General features: G+C 36.8%; 1 protein-coding gene across 9 annotated transcripts in view; it reads left to right on the top strand.

Moving 5' to 3' along the window:
• RPS6KC1 (ribosomal protein S6 kinase C1) overlaps positions 1-21,781 on the top strand; it is a 191,290-nt gene that overhangs the window by 51,107 nt on the left and 118,402 nt on the right. For all 9 annotated transcript variants that reach the window (XM_082702502.1, XM_082702504.1, XM_082702497.1 and 6 more), the window contains 2 exons: positions 7,324-7,417; positions 19,560-19,922. In XM_082702502.1, the coding sequence (XP_082558628.1) occupies positions 7,324-7,417; positions 19,560-19,922 (457 nt within the window). The remainder of the gene's footprint in view (positions 1-7,323; positions 7,418-19,559; positions 19,923-21,781) is intronic.

Consider the following 21,781-nt stretch of genomic DNA (forward strand, 5'->3'; position numbering starts at 1 on the left):
TAGGGGAAGAGAGAAAAATTAAACAAGATGAAACCAGAGAGGGAAACAAACCATAAGAGACTCTTAATCTCAGGAAACAAACTGAGAGTTGCTAGAGTGGAGGGGGGCTGGCAAGGATAAGGTGGCTAGGTGATGTACATGGGGGTGTGGGGTGCTATGGGGTGTGCTGGGAATTATGTAAGACTGATGAATCACAGACCTATACCCCTGAAACAAATAATACATTGTATGTTTAAAAAAAAAAAAAAGAAAAAGGGAAAATGTTCTTTAATTTCCAAATATTTGTTGATTTCCTAAAATTTCTTTGTTCATTTCTAGTTTTCTTGTGGTCATGGTCAGAAAACATGTGTTGTATGATTTCAGTTCTTTTAAATTTATTGAGACCTGATTTATTTCTTAGCATACAACCTGTTCTGGAGAATATTCCTTGTGTGCTTAAAAGGGATATATATTCTGTTGTCAGGTGGAGTTTTATGTAAATTTTAGTTAGTTCAAGTTGTTAGTGATGTTTAAATCTTTGGTATCTTTGCTGATTTTCTGTGTAGTTATTATCAATTACTGAGAATGAGGTATTGAAGCTTCCAGTTATTGTTGAATTTTCTATTTGTCCTTTCATTTGTTAATGTTTATTTATTTGGGGGCTCTGTTGTCATGTGCATGTATATTTATAGTAGGTATAGCTTCCTGATAAGTTGATTTTCTTACTTTTATGAAATGGCCCTCCTTGACCTGAGTAGTATTTATTGTCTTAATGTCTATTTTGTATGACTTGAATATATATTTTGTATGATTTTAATACAGACCACTGTTTATTTATTTTAAAAAGATATTTATTTATTTATTTGACAGACAGAGATCATAAGTGGGCGGAGAGGCAGGCAGAGAGAGAGGGAGAAGCAGGCTCCCTGCAGAGCAGAGAGCCTGATGTGGGGCTCGATTCCAGGACCCTGGGATCATGACCTGAGACGAAGGCAGAGGCTTTAACCCACTGAGCCACCCCAGGCGCCCCTCAAATAATGCATTTTAATTTATGACAACTTACTTGAAGTTAATTTTAACTTAATTCCAGTAAAATATAAAAAGTTTACTTCATAAAGCACTATTCACTTCTCCTTTTGTGTTATCATATGTATCTCTCAAATATGTTATAAACCCAACAATACAGTGTTATGATTTGATGTCTTTCAAAGTTAAAGAGAATAAAAGAACATATTTTATATAGCCTTTTATATTTACCTTTTTTGGGTGCTCTTTATTTGTTCAAGTGGATTTGAATTATTGTATGTTGCCAGCTTGAAAGATTTCCTGGAGTTTCTTTTTTGTGCATATAAGGCAGGTTTACTAGCAACAGACTTCCTCAGTCTTTGGCAATGTTTTTGTTTACCCTTCATTTTTAAAGAATAGTTTTTCTGGGTATATGGAATTATTGATTTACTGTTTCTTTTAAAATTCTGAATTTATCATTTCAGTGCTTTTGGTTTTCATTGTTCTTTATGAGAAGTTGTTTGTTACTTTCACTGTAGTTCTGGTATAGAAGTCTTTCTGTTGTGGCTTTCAGAATTGCCTTTGTCTTTCAGTAGTGTGACTCAAGGAATAGATCTCTTTCTGTTTATCCACTTAGAGTTTAATTTATCTTCTTGTATTGGTAGATGATTATTTTTCATCAAAGTTTGAAAGTTTTCTGCCTCATCTTTCAAAATTTTTTTTCAGCTTTTTTCTCTCTCATGTCTGGTACATGTAAGTTGGTATGCTTGAGAGTATCCTTATAGCCCTTTGATTCTCTTTACTGTTAATTATGACTTTTTTTCCTGTGATTTTCATTTTGGGGAGTTTCTATTGATCTTTTTAGGTTGATTTATTCATCTTTCTCAAATCTGTTGAATTTTGTTTCTGTGCTTTTCAAGTTATAATTTCCATCTGGTTCTGTTTTTATTCATTTAATTTAATTAATTTATTTATTTAAGATTTTATTTATTTGACAGAGAGAGAGAGAGATCACAAGTAGGCAGAGAGGCAGGCAGAGAGAGAGGGAGAAGCAGGCTCCCTGCTGAGCAGAGAGCCTGATGTGGGGCTCGATCCCAGGACCCTGGGGTCATGACCGGAGCCGAAGGCAGAGGCTTTAATCCACTGAGCCACCCAGGTGCCCCTGGTTCTGTTTTTAAAATGGAGATTCACATAACATAAAATTCACCATTTTAAATAAGTATAAATTTTAGTAGTGTTAGTATATTCAGAGGGTTATGCCACCATTTTCATTGCCTAATTCCAGAACATTTTATCACTCCATAAAGAAATCTTGCCTATTAGGACTTACTCCTCCTTCCCCACTTGCCCTAACTCCTAGCAACCACTAATATATTTTCTGTCTTGATTTGCTTATTCTGGACATTGCACAAATGGCATCCTATACTATGTGGCCTTTTGCATCTGGCTTCTTTAACCTAGCTTATGTCTTCAAGGTTCATCCATGTTGTAGCATGTGTCAATGCTTCATTCCTTTTTACAGCTAAGTAATATTCCATTAGGTAGATATGAATGTGCCACATTTTGTTTATCTATGAATGAGCTGATAGACATTTGAATCATCTCCACTTCTGGCTCTTATGAATAGTGCTTCATTTGGTTCTTTTTTATAATTTCTATTTTTTTATATTTGCTATTTCATGAAATCATAGACCTCATACTTTAAAAAATTATTTAATCATGACTTCCTTTAATTATTTAACATATTTATAAATAGCTGCTTTGAAGACTAGGGCTTGTAAGTTCAGTATCTTTGCCTCTTCAGAGTTAGTGCCTGATGATTGCTTTCCCTCCCCATCCCCTGTGTATGGAGCACACACTTTCTTATTTCTTTGTAGGAATCATGATTTTTTTTGTTGTTGTTGAAAACTGGAAGTTTTGGATAATATAGCAGATCAGAGTTCCGATTTTTGTCCTGAGGGTTGTTAGCATTGTTTTGTTAGTGTGGTTAGTAAAGTGTCTGTGCTAAGTCTGTGGAGTCTGTTTAGTGGGCAGTGATTGCTGATATCTTTGCTCAGTTTTTACTTTTTATTGTATTTTTAAACCTGCTAACTAGGGATTAGTCCCATATCAGCCTCGCTTAGTGGTCAGCCAGTGATTGGTCTTTGCTTGTATTTAACCACTTCGTTTGGGGCTCCTGAGTGGCTCAGTTGTTAAGTGTCTGAGTTCGGCTCAGGTCATGATACCAGGGTCCTGGGATCAAGCCCCTCGTTGGGCTCCCTGCTCAGCAGGGAGAGAAATTTTGGTCAATTTCCAGAGTCCTCAAATGGTTGTCCTGACAGTTTTCTCTAGTTGGTGGGGAGGGAAAGCAGTCAACAGGCACTAACTCCGAAGGGGCAAAGATACTGAACTTACAAGCCCTAGTCTTCAAAGCAGCTATTTATAAATATGTTAAATAATTAAAGGAAGTCATGATTAAATAATTTTTTAAAGTATGAGGTCTGTGATTCATGAAATAGCAAATATGAAAAAATAGAAATTATAAAAAGAACCAAATGAAGCACTATTCATAAGAGCCAGAAGTGGAGATGATTCAAATGTCTATCAGCTCATTCTCTCCCACTCCCCCTGCTTATGTTCCCTTTCTCTCTCTCTCTCTCCCTTTGTCAAAAAAATAAAATATTAAAACAAAATTAAATACTTTGTTCCAATATATGCTGATTCCACATGCTGATGATTCTTGGTGTATTTTCAAAGTTCAGGCAGTTTTTTTTTTTTTTAAAGATTTTATTTATTTATTTGACAGAGAGAAATCACAAGTAGATGGAGAGGCAGGCAGAGAGAGAGAGAGAGAGAGAGGTAGCAGGCTCCCCGCTGAGCAGGGAGCCCGATGTGGGACTCGATCTCAGGACTCTGAGATCATGACCTGAGCCGAAGGCAGCGGCTTAACCCACTGAGCCACCCAGGCGCCCATAAGTTCAGGCAGTTTTTGAGTTTGCCCTGGGTTTTGCTTTCCTTTGGGATCTCTTGGATTTCGTGTGTGTGTGTGTGTGTGTGTGTGTGCATCATAGTTTGCCAGGGAATTGTAGATTTCTCTCTGGTCTCTCCTGTGTGGATGGTAGAGAGCATATTAAGAACCCATACGGCTGTGTATTTTCTATATCTCCCTGCGAAATATCTGGCCTATGCTGGTTCTTTGCTTGCCGCAGCTTCGTGTTTGCTGAGCCACTGTGTTGACACTGGGTTTGCTCACTATTACTGGTAATACTGTTTTGGGGCAGACCTTTTCTATGCTTCATTCCAAATCGTGTCAGCCTCCTCTGCAAGTGCATCTGCTGAATTTCAAGGCTTGCCTTGCCCTTGTATAATTACCATGGCAACCCAGCTGGGATGGAAGGTGGGAGCAACCCCAGGCAAGAATGCCACAGATTCCCACAATTCTTACCTGTGGTTTTATGGTTTTTCATGGTATCCACTTCTTCATTTGTTTTATGTTTTTGGTCAATTTCCAGAGCCCTCAAATGGTTGTCCTGACAGTTTTCTCTAGTTGGTGCCTTTTGGGAGGAGCATTTGTTAATCTACTTATTCCATCATCCCTGAACTCTTTCACCCTCCAGCTTGACAGTTCATTAATAAAAATCTGAGATGCTGTGTAATAAGAGTTTCTGTCTACTGCATAGTGAAGAACATCAAATGGTTAATGTTTTTGGTCTAGAAATCAAAACAGCAATTAATTTAGAGATTTAATGTGGAGATTAAAATAAAATTCTGGCCTATTTTTCTACTACTTCCTTCAAATTCCTATGGAACAGTTTTTATTATTTTGGTTAATTAAATATTTAGTCTGTATTACTTTGTATAATATCATTTGTTAAGTAATTAAAATTTCTGAGGGATTCTGAGCTAAAACATTTTTTGCATTCTTTATTCTGTTTTTATTTTATCTTGTAAACAGATCTTCTATCAGCTAATATTATTATTATTATTATTATTATTATTTTTAAAGATTTTATTTATTTATTTGACAGAGCGATCACAAGTAGGCAGAGAGGCAGGCAGAGAGAGAGGAGGAAGCAGGCTCCCTGCTGAGCCGAGAGCCTGATGCGGGGCTCGATCTCAGGACCCTGGGATCATGACCTGAGCCGAAAGCAGAGGCTTTAACCCACTGAGCCACCCAGGTGCCCCTATCAGCTAATATTATTAACAAATAAAAATGTATTGATTGCTTATGTTGTTCTGAACACTTCCCATGTATGAAATATTTTAGTCCTAACAACTTATTGAGTTACAGATAATATTTCCATTTTATAGATAGGTAACTTAAAGTCACACACCTCATGGTTGAAGAGGTAGTTAATAGTTGAAAGGCACTTTCTGTTGATGAGATTATAAATCAGCTTTGTGTATTAAAATTCTCGAGAATATTCATAGGTTTTTTTAAGATTAGGTTTGAATGGCTTAGTCTGAAATAGCTACTCTTCTTTTTCAGAGAATTCAAATATAAACTGTGATTTGAGTATTTTAATAAACAAATAGAACAAAGTAGTATAAATTCTTGCCTCTAAAGAGAGGAATTGAGGGACACCTGGGTGGCTCAGTTAAGAGGCTACCGCTAGCTCAGGCTGTGATCCTAAGGTCCTGGAATCGAGTCTCCCATCGGGCTTGCTCAGTGGGGAGCCTGTTTCTCCCTGTGCCTGCCATTCCCCCTGCTTTTGCTCTCACACACACTGTCTCTGATTAAAATAATAATAATAATAATAATAATAGTAGTAGTAGTAATGAGAATAGTTTATTTTTTTTAAGATTTTATTTATTTATTCATGAGAGAAGAGAGAGAAGCAGAGGCAGAGGGAGAAGCAAGCTCCCCGGTGAGCGGGGAGCCAGATACGGGACTCGATCCCAGGACCCCAGGATTATGACCTGAGTAGAAGGCAGATGTTTAACCATCTGAGCCACCCAGGTGCCCAAGAGAGTAATTGTTTTAAAGTTTCAGTTTACTGAACACTCTGGAATACTTTTAAAGTATTAATACTTTCAAAGTCAGTAATTTGAGAGCAACATTTAAAATTTCTCCTTCTTAAAGATAAGCAGGCAGGGAGACTTTTGTTTACATAAAGAGAGTTGTTGAGTTCTTTGTGCTGAAGGAGAGAGGAAATAGGAGTCTTATGTTTCTCTTGGGTTTTGCTATCTTGGTAATAATGGTTGGGGGCTTGGAGCTGTTGGTGGAAGGTAGTAGGAAAGGTGTTAAGGAGCAGGAGAACTATTCTTTCACTTATAATATTTAAGGATTACAAGCCCTCATACCTGTGATTGGAGCAGTCAATGAAAACACAGCACTAAATCACACCACCACCACTTACCTGGTTAAGTTCCATTCTCTACTTGCACATAGAGTAAGAGAAAACAGCCTTTTGAGCGTTGACTTTGCAAACCTAAATATAGAATTAAAATAATGGTCACATGGAGAAATCAATTTTATATTTATTAAAAATAATACAAATATCTTAAATTTGTTTAGTTTTACATACATTATTATGTCCAAGTGGTTTTCAAATTTAAGGTACTTCTGGAATCACTGAGGTGCTGTGTGATATATTGTAGTTTGTAATTTGATAAAATTAAATGACTTCTAATGGAGTCCCATCATTTATCAATAATTAGACCAGTCATTAAGGATATGGAGCAAAAAATAGTCTTTAGTTGGTGAGTGGTTCTTTTTTTCCTTGCATTTCTTAAATGAGTATTTTTGATAGATTTTTTAAAAAATGCCATATAACAAGCCACATGATATTATAAACACAATATTCCTTTTGAATGTTAATAGACTAAAGATAGATTTTAATAATAGATGGTTTTTTAGAGCAGTTTAGTTTACAGAAAAATTGTGCAGAAAGTATAGTGTTTTCAGGGGCACCTGGGTGGTGTAGTTGATTAAGCTTCTGACTCATGATTTCAGCTCCGGTCGTGAGATCCAGCCTGGTGGGCTCTGTGCTCAGTGCAGAGTCTGCTTAAGTTTCGCTCTCCCTCTGCCCCTTCTGCCTGTGATCATGCACACACACACTCTCTCAAATAAAAAAATTAAAAAAAAAAAAAAAAAAGGAAAGCATAGTGCTTTTCTATTCCCCTTTCTCCTTCACACATTCAGGTATTATTATTAACACCTTGCATTGGTGTGATACATTTGTTACAATTGATGAATCAGTAGTGATATTCTTATTTTTTAAAAACAATTATTATCTAGTTCAACAGATGCATAGTTTCTGCAATCCTTACACATAATTGAGATAATATTGTTCATTTATTACTCATTTTTAAAATACTTCCATTAACAACGAAACACAATTCCTCTCCTCTTTTTAGGGTGGAATAATTAATGATGGTTCTGAATTGATTGGCCCTGCTGAAGCTTATTCGGATTCCCTCGTTGATAGCTTTCCTGAATGTAGTACAGAAGGTAGGATATTTTGATATTTTTTCATTTCATGGTTTCGATTGCCGACTATAAATCATATTTGAATTGCAAAAGAATAGATGGCTATAGGAATTTGAGAGTATTTCACCAATTCTAAGATAATTTTTTCTTTGCATTTAGTATCACTGATACGCATAATATTGGGTTGATGATATCTTACATTTAATTGACAGCTTTTTTCCTTTCTTAGTGGTATGTAAAATAATGATTTATCCTATAATCAGTGGCATATTAGATTTGATGAAATGTGGTATAATGAATGTTCAGAAGTTTTATTGTCTAGTGTTAAGAATATTTTGCTAGGGGGACCTGGGTGACTCAGTGGGTTAAGCTTCTGCCTTTGGCTAATGTCATGATCTCAGCGTCCTGAGATCAAGCCCCGCATCTGACTCTTGGCTCAGCAGGGAGTCTGCCTACCCCCTTTCTCTGCCTGCCTCTCTGCCTACTTGTGATCTCTCTCTCTCTGTGTCAAATAAATAAATAAAATCTTTAAAAAAAAAAAAGAATATTTTACTAAAGTTTATTCAGCAGCATCCGACTTTTAGACAATTAATTTTAAGACTGGCTTTAAAAGTTTAGTCATGTTCCTAGAAAGAACAAACCTCGGGCAGTTTTAGTGTTTTCAGTATGTTTTTGTAATAACATGAATTTAAACCAAAGCAGTTTTTGAAATTTTAATCACTTTAATTCAAGAATGCTTAATCTCTTTTTATTCCTTTGTTAAGCCATCCTTGGATTTTTATGAAGATTTAAAATCTATACATTTTGGTCTTTAAATTTCCTTAGCTAGTTTTATTCCAGGGAGGATTTTGGAATTTAGAAAGAGATTTGGAGACTTGGAGGGAGAGTATTTAATATAGGTAATTAGATTTGTTTGAGGAGGCTTGAGTTTGTTTTTATATAAAAGTAAAATCATAGACTGCATATTTCGTGATCTCTTTAATGGATAACAGTTTATGGTAGAGGAGGATGCTGAATATGGGAGGTAGCCATAATCTCATTTAAGTGATGTATTTGTAGGGATATGTACTGATGTCATAGATGAACATAGATGAACATAGATACAGATTTATTGCAGTAACTTCCCATCTTAATTTGATAGGAGTAGCAAGTTCCCATTCATTGTGTAGGCTGGAGCATTTAAAATTTGGTTCTCAAGTGTCTTGTTAGTGTAGTAGGTAGCATGTCAGTCTCATAAAATTTGTTTTTCTTTTGTTGCCACCACTTGAGAAATGATTAGCTCTTCTTGTGCTTCATGGTGGCTCCCACTGACTTAAAAACGAAGTTCGTTCATTTATACCTAGTGTTTTGTGTAATGTACAGGGATCTCAGGCCCAGGGATTTCCATTAGGTCCTCAATATCTTTGACTCTACACTGAATCAGCTAAGGTCATAGGAAAACACTGGAAAATTTCCTCTATAGTCCAAATACCTGTTCTTTTTTTTTTTTTTTTTTAAAGATTTTATTTATTTATCAGAGAAAGAGAGGGGGAGAGAGCGAGCACAGGCAGACAGAATGGCAGGCAGAGGCAGAGGGAGAAGCAGGCTCCCTGCTGAGCAAGGAGCCCGATGTGGGACTCGATCCCAGGACGCTGGGATCATGACCTGAGCCAAAGGCAGCTGCTTAACCAACTGAGCCACCCAGCCGTCCCCCAAATACCTGTTCTTTGTAACCTGTTTTGATCTGCAGGTCCTTGCCAGGTTTTGAAAAATCTAGTCCTTACTTGGGTTCCCAGGGGGATTCTGTTGTTAGAGCCGGTTTCCTTGGTAGGTAACTTTATCTGGGATAACCTGATCTGGCTATTGCCCCAGAGATACTCTTTTCCTGAGAAAGAGGGAGAGGGTATCTTCTGCCTGTAGATGTGCTGATTTGGTGACATCCAGTTGTGGACAAATAGAAAGATTGTAGGAAAGTGTTCAGTGAGGAGTACAGTTCTTGGAAATTGTAGAACTTTTTTTAGTTTCTCTCTTTTTGTGTTTTGTTACAGAAATCAAAGGTTGCATGATTTGGGGATGGCTATATTCTTTCGATTTCTATAATAAGCCTTTTTTATAGTAGGTGTGAGTCAGCTATGGTGGGAGATGTGTGTTTTAGGAACCTATTTCAGTGTAAGGTCATCAGGAATGGGAATGATACAGAGATTTTTTGTGCTTTGTTATCATCTGGAAGAGAAGGGGAGGAACATTATTATTAGGAATGTGTTTTCTTGGGCTGGTGTTTTAAAATATGGGAAGCAGTTCAGGGTTAAAATGTGGCTGTGGGGGGCGCCTGGGTGGCTTAGTGGGTTAGGCCGCTGCCTTCGGCTCAGGTCATGATCTCAGGGTCCTGGGATCGAGTCCCGCATCGGGCTCTCTGCTCAGCGGGGAGCCTGCTTCCTCCTCTCTTTCTGCCTGCCTCTCTGCCTACTTGTGATCTCTCTCTGTCAAATAAATAAATAAAATCTTAAAAAAAAATGTGGCTGTGGTAAAAACGTGGTTAAATAAGATATTACCTAAAGCTAGGATGAGTTTGTAATTTATTGTTCAAAGTGGGACACACACTTTTGAGAAATAAAGAGGATGCTTTAATAAGTACAGTGAGACCACATGCATACACCAGGACCACCTGTGGCACACTGGGACAGATGGTGTGGGCTGCCCTACCTAAAGCAGTTGTTTCTGGATTTGCCTTTGAAGTTTTGAAAAGATGGGTTTTCCTTGGAAGGGTTTATCTTTTAGGAATATGCTTTTATGAGAGAGACTGGGGGCAAACTGGAAAAGCCTTACGCTGCCAAAAAGTAATGCTGGCATTTTATCCTTTCCGTGTTCAGTTCGGTTCTCCTGCTGTATTACCATCTCTGAAACCTGCTGTGATCCATGGCGAATGCAAAATGTGGACCTAGAAAGGCTGTTAATGCTTATGTTTTTTACCCTCTCCCTTTAAAAACCTTTATGCCTGACTAATGAATCCTGCTGAAAGACACCTTGTTGACAAATACAGATCAGAGTGTCAGGCAGCTCGCAAATTCATTATTTTATGAGAGGGGAAATGACTTTTAAATATCATGAGATTGTCTGGCATACTGGGTAAGTGGAGATATACTTTCCTACCAAAAGGTCTGCAAACCCCCAGACAGCCAAGGGAGAAGGTCTCTCCTAGCAAGAGCGGGAAAGCTGGCAGCTGGCCAAGCCCCACAGGAACTGCAGGGAAATGGAGGGTTGTAGAGGGATGTGGTGGCAAGTGCTTGTGGTTTGGATTTAGAGCCAAAATGTGAGGAGGTGATTCACTTCCTAACAACTCCTCTGAGTGTAGTATTTTAAATGGTGTTTCAAAGGTGTATTCATTTCTCATACTTGTGATTTAGTCTGCCAGTGAAATGTGCCAGAGGGGCAAATCTTAATATATAGTCTGTGTTTCAGTGTCCTTCAGTAGAGTTAGAATGACATGGCAAGTATATCTCCTCTCAGAGAACAGATGTAGAGGCTAAGTGATCATTATTTTTATTAGTACCGTAAAAAGGCAATCAACAGGTCTTAATTTACCTTGAAGGAAAGTTTTCTGAGGGAAACATAAGGAGCTGGATTAATGTTTTTTTATTTTTTAAACTATCTTTATTTGATAGTAGTGGGATAGAGGAAACCCCTTTGAAAAGGTTTCATAAAACCAGTAACTTGGTAATTAACATGTAAATATATTTTATCTAACATGAAATTGAAAATTATAAAATTATTCAGTAGGTTTTAGATAAAGAGTTAATATTGTTTTATGTTTTTAAAATAAAATGTTGGTCACTCTTTATCTCCTTTGTCCAGAGAAATTAAACTATATATTTTTTTAAAGATGAAAGAAGATTGACTTGATTGCTAACATCTTATTTCCTTTTTAAACTTGCATCTTTTCATTTGGTCAAACTTAGCTATGAAGTTACTATGACATTTGTGGAAATCTGGCCAAAATGGTGCATTGGAATTGAGCTTCTTGACATGTTTCTCTCATCTGTTGGCCTGTTTGAAGGATGTAGGTTGCTTTACTGCCATGCTGGCCTTGATACTGGAGCCTTTGATGTTGGTAGACTCTCATCTGGTAACCTGTGTCATTTCCTCTCCCTAATAGGTTACTTGACTTCTTTGCAATTATGGGAGGGACATTTTCCAGGTGTATGCACCAAATAAGAGAAAATAATTAGGTGATCATAACCGCAAATACAAATTGAGAGATCAACTTCTTATGTGTAGATCTTAAGAGTGAATGTTCTTAAATGTCTCCTGGGGTAGCTGGGTCTTCTTCTTCCTCTTTTTTTTTTTTTTTTTTTTTTGGTAGTAAATTGTGGGTTAAGAGCTCCCTGGGGTTCAAATGTAGCAATTGTAGACATAAGAAAGGATCTATTAAGCTGTCTTGAGTTAGCTGTTTAGAGTAAATGAGGTGTACATTGCTGGTCTGTATAAGTGATCTCTGAAATCACTTTCAGTTCAAGATTTGTGTTTTTATTTGATGGCGGGGTGATAATTCTTTCCATTAAAGCATGAAGATTAAACTGTATTAAGCTGTATAATGTTGATTACTTTTAAACTGTTAGGGGAGACTAATTAAAAGGGCATATAGTTATTTAAGTTTGAAGAAAATCTTCTGTGTTAATGTACCATTTTATTATTATTATATCTTTCTTTTTTATTATTTGTGTTATTTTCATTTAGTTGATTTAAAGGCAATGCTTTGAGGCAGCATCATTTTAAAAAGGAATATTCTTTAGTTGATTGGCTACTTAATAGCCTAAATCTATTTTTTAGGCGGACTTCAAGTCTGTGCACTACATAGAAGTGGTGTAAGATGACAAAATATAGAAAGCCTAATTAAAAGTAATTTAAAGTAGAATTTAGTGCAAACATCCACTAGGTGGTGCCATGAGAACTCCAAATCTTGTTACAGGAATGATTGTAGGCCCTCCTGTATTATGAGAATATTCACTTTGAAGTTCCTTTTGCTCTTAAGTGCTTATCTACTTGTGTTATTCATTGTCCTGTATTAGTTGAATTTTCTCTGGTGAGGGAGCTTAAAATAAATAGGGAAAGAAGAATAGATCATTATTCTCAAGAAAATACAAATGAGAATGTGTTACTGTATGTGTACACGTAAAACAAATGATACACATTATAACTATTGACTCTTAAAAACCCTAGGGCTATTGAGGATAGTGTTAGCTATTAGGATGTTAGGGATTGGATCGGGAAGATTTTAAAAATTTATGATATGTCGTGGGAGGTGTTTTAGAGCAGAAGGAACATTAAGAATGATGCAGATAAATCCTTTATTCCACAATTAAAAAATTGGAATTTCAGAGAAGTAAAGCCATGTGCCCAAGGCAGTCCAGGCGTTCTAGGTAGTCGGCAGCAATTAATAGTATATTTCGAAAGAAGAGATTTAATTTTATGGAGAAGGAGGCAGTGAGAATACATATTTGGTATAGAAAGCTCAGTGTGAGCTACTTGTATGCTGGTAGCTGATCTGATTTGCAGAGAAGATTATGGAGAATAGCAGCATGAAAAGTTCATTAGGTAGAAAGGGAAGCCAACTCATAGATCTTTGTTGCTCGCGATAAGGTAGCAGTATTATGGTTGTAATTTTGATTGATGTGTTGTTTTCTGAGGTCATTCTGTTTTTCACCAAATATGCAGTAAATATACTGGTGCTCTTTTCATAAATTTTCAAGGGTAAAGCAAAGACTTGTCCCCAGGACATTATAAAAATGTGAAACATCAAAGGAAATGGTACTTTTTCGTAACAGTAGCTATTTCTAAATGATAAGTTGGTAATCAAGTATGGGAGTCTTAATTGGCATTAAGTTTTAAGTTTACATTTTCACCTAAAATCATATTAATAAGGGCTTGTTTCTTAATGGAGATTGATATGTATGTCTTCTGTTTCAGGGTGACCTTTGTTCTCCTGGCTAGATATTTTGCTTTGTGTGTGAAGCATGAGTCATTGCTACTAGGAAAAGTAGAAATTCCCTTTCGTTGAGTGAACCTCAGTGCTCAGTGAAAGCTATCAGCTAATAATAATGAGGCCATGTATTTTATATATAGTTGACCATGAGAGACCACCTGTTGTTCTAAAGGAAACTGATCTCTTTTTGCAGATGGTCTTCAAATACAGATTTCTGATAGTTTATAGTATAAAGATTTATTCTATAGCAACTCCACCTTTTCCCCCGGTGCCTGTCTTTCAGAGGTGGTGTCCTAGACAGATTTCACTAGACTGCCCTACTCTGAGCAGTTCAAAGCACAGAAGGTGAGGGTAGGTAGGTGAACTGGGATGCTATAGAAACCCCTCATGTCTGTAGCTGCTTTTTAACCGGTCACCTGGGGCCCTCTAATAGCCCTGAGACTTAAATCTCTGTGATATGAACCTGGAGGCAGAACGCTTTCATAGAACCTTTGACTCTTCCCCCTCCCATCTCTTCCCCAAAAGGCTGAGGTTTTTGTCTTGATGGTGTTGGTGAAGCATGTACCTTTTACTCTCATGATGGCTCCAGAGGGCCCCTTTAAACATGGATTGACTTCAGGTTGGTTTAACTTTTGACAAAGAGTCTCTGACTTGTCAATTGTTGCCCTGCCTTATCTACAATGTTCTTCCTACTCACCCTGAGAACCTCTTACTTGTTGGCTGCTCTCTGTATCTTATTAACTTTCTTTCTGGGTTTTCGGAAGCTCGTTTCCACTTCATGTGATATTTATATGGAGCTTTGTATGAAACAGGTTGAATGACAGGACTGTGATTTCAAGCACTTTTAAAAGTAGATATATTAAGGTTATAAGGTGAACAAACTAGGTTCTGAGCGCATGTGTAAGTAAATGGTTCCTTGCTGCGGTGGTGAAAGGGGTGTGTGCTTGAGTTGGTTGGGGCATACTTCATTGAGAAGAATGGGATTCAGAAGTTGCTTAAATGCAGAAGGAAAGATTTCAGAGAGTACAAGAAGGTGATTAGTCGCAGTGTATAGTTGCGATATGATAGAGTTGGTCTTTTCAGATCTGGTAGGATGCTTTTTTGGCGGGGGGTAGGGTGAAGGAAGAAGATAGGCAAGGAAGAAATGTCGGGGTTAGTCTGTGTCAAACAGATCTGTCTATAGTCACTTCCTACTTCTCTCTTAAGTTAGGAATTCTTGGCACTGGCTGCTGGATGAGTCATACGGGCCTATATTGTATAAATTGTATCTGTATAACACAGATTTATTCACCAACAAACTTACAGTTTTAGCCCTCACTGCATCTCCTTTGAAATCCTTCAGATACCGAGGCTTAAGAGCTTGCCATCCTAAAGGAATGTGGTGAGAGTCAACCTGTCATCTTACTGTACAGGGAAAATTACTGTCCATATTTGATACACTTCTCTAGCCTTTTCCCCTCTGTTTTCATTTTAAAATTGGAATTATAGTATATGTGTATACTGCTTTAGAGTTTGTTGTTTTTGCATCATAGATAATAAACACTTCAGCATTAAGCATTCTTCTATAACATAATTTTTAATAGCTGCATAATATTTTCTCAATGGGATGGGCCAGAATCTATTGTTAGGAATTTGTTATTTCCAAATTTTCACTAATTTTTGTGATGAATATTCTCATGTATAGATCTTTTATACCTCTGATTGTTTCTGATATAAATTGCTGATTTTCAGGGTCAGAGATATAAGAATTTTTTGCATCTGATATATATTGCCAAATTGTTCTCCAGAAAGATTAAATCAGAAATCTTTTTGCTTCCCTTTACTTTTCCTAGTTGGACTAGAAAAATTCCTCATTGTAACCCACTATTTTTTGTTTCCTCACTTTGAAAGATTCTTCATGTAGAATTAGGTAGAATTTGAAAAAGAAACAATTTTAATACTATTATTATTTATTAGTTTGTTCCATTATCTAACTTTCTTCCTAGGTGTTTTGATGGTCTTATTCTTCTGATTTAATTTTATTTAATCATGATTTCCGTTGCTAACAAAATACGATTGGAAAGGTAAGAGAGGAAATAAGACTATGTCACTAGATTTTTGTGGTCAAAAGCCAAGAAACTGAGTACACATAATTTTACCCCTTTGCCCTTTGGTATTATTCTTGTTAGAAAGGAAAATCAGGCAAAACATGAAACAGTACAATGTGATAGATGATGTGAAGGTTATAGTGACAAGACACCAGAGAGCAGACAAAAGATCTATAACAGCATTTCCTTTATTTTATGGTTAGCTGTATAAACCAGAACTTATTTTTCTAAGCTTTGTCTATTTGTTTATTAATATCAATGGACCAGGTTATATAAAGCCCCCATTTAAGGAATTAAGTATACATTGGGATATATAAAATATTTGTAGATTATTTAAAAAAATCTCTTTTAAAGTTTATATATTTCTCAGAATGGTGGATAAATAATTTTGTAGGCTGCTGTAAAAGATTTTGATTTTGAAGTGTAGTCTGTACAGTTGAAATGTCAGAGAGTGAAGATTTCCACTAGGTCCAATGAATCTCATCTCAGATTGTGGATTTAATGAAGTCTTTTGCTTTTAGGGAATAAAATGAGTTCTTTCTGGGCATTCTAAGGATTTGATAAAAAAAAAAAAAAAACCCTGAAAACAGGATATGTTGACAGGGTGCCAAAGTAGTGTCTGAAGCTGATTTGAAACTAGAGTTTAGCTGCCAGTAACATGTTTTTACCCTAACTTATTTTATTTGATATGAAGTAAGCAATTTGAGTCTATAATAAGGGTTGACAAACTATGGCCTCTGGGCCAGATGTGACCTGCCACCTGTTTATATATGACCTACTAGCTAAGAATGGTTTTTACATTTTAAAATGAATGAAAAAATTCAAAAGAATATTATTTTGTGGCATGTGAAAGTTATATAGAATTTAAATTTCAGCGTCCATAAATAAAGTGTTACTGAAACATAGTCATACTTATTTGTTTACGTATTATTTGTGGCTGCTTTTGTATTACAGTAGCAGAGTTGATCAGTTGTGACATCGTTCATACGGCTCACAAAGCCTAAAATACTCACTCTCTAGCCCTCAGAAGGAAAGTTTGCTGATCCCTGATCTAGAGTTGTATAGTCTAACTCACCTTTAAGTTGGCTTTGTGTATGTTCCTGAGGGAAAAGTTTTCCTTTCAATATATTTTCTTTCCTGAGAAACTTGAAAGTCAATATTAGGTGGTGAAACAGACCCCAAACTTAATTTTTACCTAGCTCTGTTATCAATCTTATTGAATGATATAGATCAGTGGCTCTCAAAGTATGGTCTTCAGATGCCTGGGTATTCTGGAGATCTTTTCAGGGGGTTCCCACCGCAGAAACTTTTTATAATAATCTGGGAAATTATTTGCCTTTTTCACTTGTGTTGACATTTGCACTCATGATGCAGAAGCAATGTTAGGTGAAACTGCTTGCCCGAGCTTCAGGCAGGACTGGGACAGACGGTAGCAGGAATCCTTGCATGTACTTGCAGTAATGCCAGTGTTAATTTTGCCTAAGAATACCCTTGATAAAGCAATAAAAAGTATTAATTTTTATCAAACCTCAACCTTTGGGTACATGTCTTTTTGATACTCTGTGTGGCAAAATGGAAGTATGCATCAAACACTTCTGCATTTCTGCAAACTGAATTGCTGTGGTTGTCTGGAGGAGAAGCACTTGCTTCAGCCATGAACTAGCTGCTTTGCTCTTGGAATACCATTTTCGCTTGAAAGAACCATTGACAAACTCTGATTATTTTAGGCTTGGGTATTTGGTGACTATTTTTTCAAAAGCAAACAAAGTGAGCTGACACTTTAGCGAAAACAACTGACAGTATTTGTTGCCAGTGGCAAAATGGTGAGTTTTCATTTCCAAATTCAAATTTCGGAGAACTTGGTTTTGTTGTTGTTGTTGTTTTTAATCTTTACATCCAGCGTGGGGTTCGAAATGACAAACTGTACCGACTAAGCCAGTCAGGTGCCTGAATTTTGAAGAACTCGTATCTGCTACTTTGAGCTTGACAGTTTCACAGTATATAAAGAAAATACTCTGATGAGATTGATGATGACAGTAACATGTGATGTTGAGGGGAATATTGTGATCATGAAATTTGTCAGTATTTGGAAGAGCAGTTTAATGCAGGGAACTCGTACTTTCAAAATGCCCAGTGTGTGAAGTTACAAACACAGGCATGGATAAAAGAGCCATTTGGTGTGCAAGACAGCCATTTGGTGTAACAGAAACAGAAATTTCATTGAGAGGAATTTACATTCTACATGGCAACTAAGCTTTAAGAAACTACCACTTGGCAAGTTTTGGTGGAGTATCAAAAAATAATATCTATAAATATTCAAAAAGGCTACTAAAATACTCACCCCATGTTCATTACATATCTGTGTCAGATTTTCCTCAAATCTTTCTACCAAAACAATATGAAAACAGACTGAGTACAGGATCTGGTGAGAATCTAGTTACCTTCTGTTAAAAAGGTTTAAAACAGTGTCACTTTTTTGTTTCGGAGAATATAGTTTTGTGGGTTTTTTTTGGGTAAGATTTTATTTATTTATTCATACATGAGAGAGAGAGAGAGGGCAAGAGCACATGAGCCAGCAGAGGGAGAAGGAGAAGCAAGCTCCCCACTGAGCAGGGAGCCTGGCGTGGAGTTTGATTGATCCCAGGACCCAGAGATCATGACCTGAGCTGACGGGAGATGCTTAACCAACTGAGCCATCAGACGCCCCTAGAATAAATTATTATTATTATTGTTATTTTTAAAGATTTTATTTATTTATCTGAGGGAGAGAGAGAGAGAGAGAAGAGGAACAGTGGGGAGAGGCAGAAGGAGAGGGAGAAGCAGGCACCCCACTGAGCAGAGAGCCTGACATGGGGCTTGATGCCAGGATCCTTAGATCATGACCTGAGCTGAAGATAGACGCTTAACATACTGAGCCACCCAGATGCCCCTAGGATAAATTATTATTTTTAAAAAAATTAATAAAAAAATATTCTTATTTATTTATTTGACAGACAGATCACAAGTAGGCAGAGAGGCAAGGAGAGAGAGAGGAGGAAGCAGGCTCCTTGCGGAGTAGAGAGCCCGATGTGGGGCTCGATCCCAGGACCCTGGGATCATGACCTGAGCTGAAGGCAGAGGCTTTAACCCACTGAGCCACCCATGTGCCCCTAGAATAAATTATTTTTAATAAAAATTATTTTAACATGTAATGGGGTTTAGTGTTTAATTAAAAAAAGTTCAGTTTGTTTAAATATTGAGATTGGTAAATGCTTACAGATATAATCTAAAAAAAAAAAAGTTCTTTTGAGGCTCTCAATTATTTTAAGAATGTAAAGGGAGATCTAAGACTTCATGTTCATTTACCATCAAGTCAGTTCTATGAAATGGGAGAAAGAATTTTCATTGCTGAATATTTCAATACAATTCTTTTTCTTTTGGAAAACTAAGAGGTGAATATATAGACCAAAGATCTCTCCAAAAGAGATTGAAACAAAGATTTCTAAAAATTTAGTCCTTAAAAAATAATGAAAGACCCACGACTAAATGGCATACATTTTCCAGATTTGGATGATTATCTAAAAGCACACCTCTGTGAGGGTACATTGTATAATGGTTAAATAATGATTATATAATTGCTATAATAGTTGTAATTGAATGATAAGTCTATTATGCTTTATATGCATTAACTCTGTTCCTCATTTGAAGTCTTGCATAATAAGTAATATTATTAAGTGACTCACTTTTGGTCACATAGTTAAGTTTTAAGAGCTGAGATCCAAGCACTTGTTTTTGTCTTACCCTGAAGCTCTTATTCTCTTCCTTTGATCATAATGATGGTGTTACAAGATCTTGTGGTAAAGGCTCTTCTTTTTGACAGCAAGACTAGGTGTAAAGACTTGCCTTCAGTTTTAGTGTGAAAATTCAGGCAAAGGAGCTTGGCCTCTAGAGCTTACATTGAGTGCAGAAATGAATGAAGTAAGCAGAAACAAATTGCCAGGCACTGATCTCTATCAGGCAGTGACAGTCTTTCTAATCGACTAGGATACTATGAACAAATGAATAGTCAACATAATTTGTATTCTTTTTGGCTGATTCTTAATTTAATATCTATTTACTGTTGTGCTTATATTTCTAGGTTTCTCCAGTGACAGTGATCTGGTATCTCTTACTGTTGACGCGGATTCTCTTGCTGAGTTAGATGATGGAATGGCTTCCAATCAAAATTCTCCCATTAGAACTTTTGGTCTCAATCTTTCTTCGGATCCTTCAGCACTAGGGGCTGTTGCTTCTGACAGCGAACAGAACAAACCAGAAGAAGAACGGGAAAGTCGCAGCCTCTTTCCTGGCAGTTTAAAATCCAAGCTTGGCAAGAGAGATTATTTGGAGAAAGCAGGAGAATTAATAAAGCTGGCTTTAAAAAAAGAAGAAGAAGATGACTATGAAGCTGCTTCCAATTTTTATAGGAAAGGAGTTGATTTACTCCTAGAAGGTGTTCAAGGTACAATTTTATCTGTATTAATATGTTTTGAATGTTTTTGTATTTATATTTTATATATTTTAATATTTATATATATATTTTATATCTAGAAAGAAAAGTGTATATATAAAAATTATACCTTGTGTATAATCCTCTAAAAACAAGACTGAAAATGAGAAATTACTGAAGATTAAATGATCTACATTTTGGGGGAGTCTGGGTGGCTCAGTCACTTAAGCATTTGGCTCTTGATTTTGGCTCAGGTCGTGATTTCAGGGATGTGAAATTGAGCCCCACATCTGGCTTTGTGCTGGGCATGGAGCCTGCTTAGCATTCTCTCTCTCCTTCTCCCCTGCCCCAGCCCCGCTTAAGTGCGTTCTCTCCCCCGCTGCCCCCCAAAAGCCTACAGTTGGGTTTATACTTTTAATTACATGAAACTGCTTCACCCTCTACTTGGATCAGTTAACCAACAAAAGGTTTTAAAAAAATCAAATCTCCATGTCTCTTGTATGAACAGTAATCGTTTTTTTCTGACATGGCTAGTGTTCACCGGCCTTTATCTCTCAGGTACTCACCAAGATTCTTTAGTGCATTTACTCCTTTTTTAAAAAATTTTATTTATTTATTTGATAGAGAGAGAGAGAGACAGACAGACAGACAGTGAGAGGGAACACAAGCAGGAGAGGGAAAAGCAGGCTTCCCACTGAGCAGGGAGCCTGAGGCAGTGCTCGGCCATGACCTGAGCCAAAGGCAGATGCTTAACGAAGCCATCCAGGCGCCCCTCGTGCATTTGCTCTTGCTGGCCTGAAGAGAGGAGATGAAATGTAAAGTTTCTTGATATGCCTACTATTCTGTTCTTTGTTAGTTGTCATAAATTTTCAGCTAATTACTGGGGTGTCCTGGGGGCTGATTGTTTCTGAATGTCATAAGTAGGACGTGCCTTTTTTTAAGCATCAGATTTTTGTTTTAGGCATTTGTCTTTTCTTTATGGAAAGAGTGTGAAGCATACCTCAGTTAGTCATGTGACTTTCTGGACACAGTAATCAAAGTTTTGATAGGACCTTCTTCCAGTGGTTTGCTTTCCAGGAAATCGTCATTTTTACTGATGTTCTGTGAACTTTGACTTGTTAGTGCCATTCAAAGGACCATAGTCTCCTGTAGCACTGACACTTTTTTACTACTGTACTTTCCCCCTCACTTTGCTTTGTGTCCTGTCCGGAGTTTTCTTTTTTTTATTAGAGGATGAACTTTCAGTCTTCTAATGTGGTATAAGATGAATATTTGGCTGCATGGACTGAAGAGGGAGTTAATTTTAATGACATGAAACTTTTAATTACATGAAACTGCAGTGGAGTGTTATCTGTGCTTTTAAATCAGAATTTTGACTAATTTTCTGGTTTTTAGCCCTTACTTTGATTTCCACAGCTATGCAGTGCTACCAGTTCCCAAACTTTTGGAGAGATTTACAGTGTCATGTAAGTCAGGCAGCTTTCTTGAGCTTCCTAAGTCAATAACCACTCATCCATCTGTTTTCTAGCTTGTAAAATGTTGCTGCAGTCTTCTCTCTTAATCTCTTTGTCCTTTTGGGCTTTTGCCTTAAAAATAATTCTTTTACTGCCCTGTAATGGAGTTTTAGGAGGGAACATTTCTCATGGTTTGACTGATAGTCATTTTGATAGAATTTTTTGTTTCTCAAGCAGTATCATAGTTAGGGTTTTATGTTTGCCCGTAGAGCGTTCTAGTCTTTAGAGATGTACACATTTTTCTTTGTCTTTTATTTTTTATTCTTTGTCTTAACTCTAATTTTGCATTGGGAATTTAAAATCGGGATGAGCTGCAGTTAGCTCTGATATTTTCCCTTTTCTTTTTAGATAATTTTA

Source organism: Mustela nivalis (assembly GCF_964662115.1).
Source record: "Mustela nivalis genome assembly, chromosome: 16".
NCBI lineage: Eukaryota > Metazoa > Chordata > Mammalia > Carnivora > Mustelidae > Mustela > Mustela nivalis.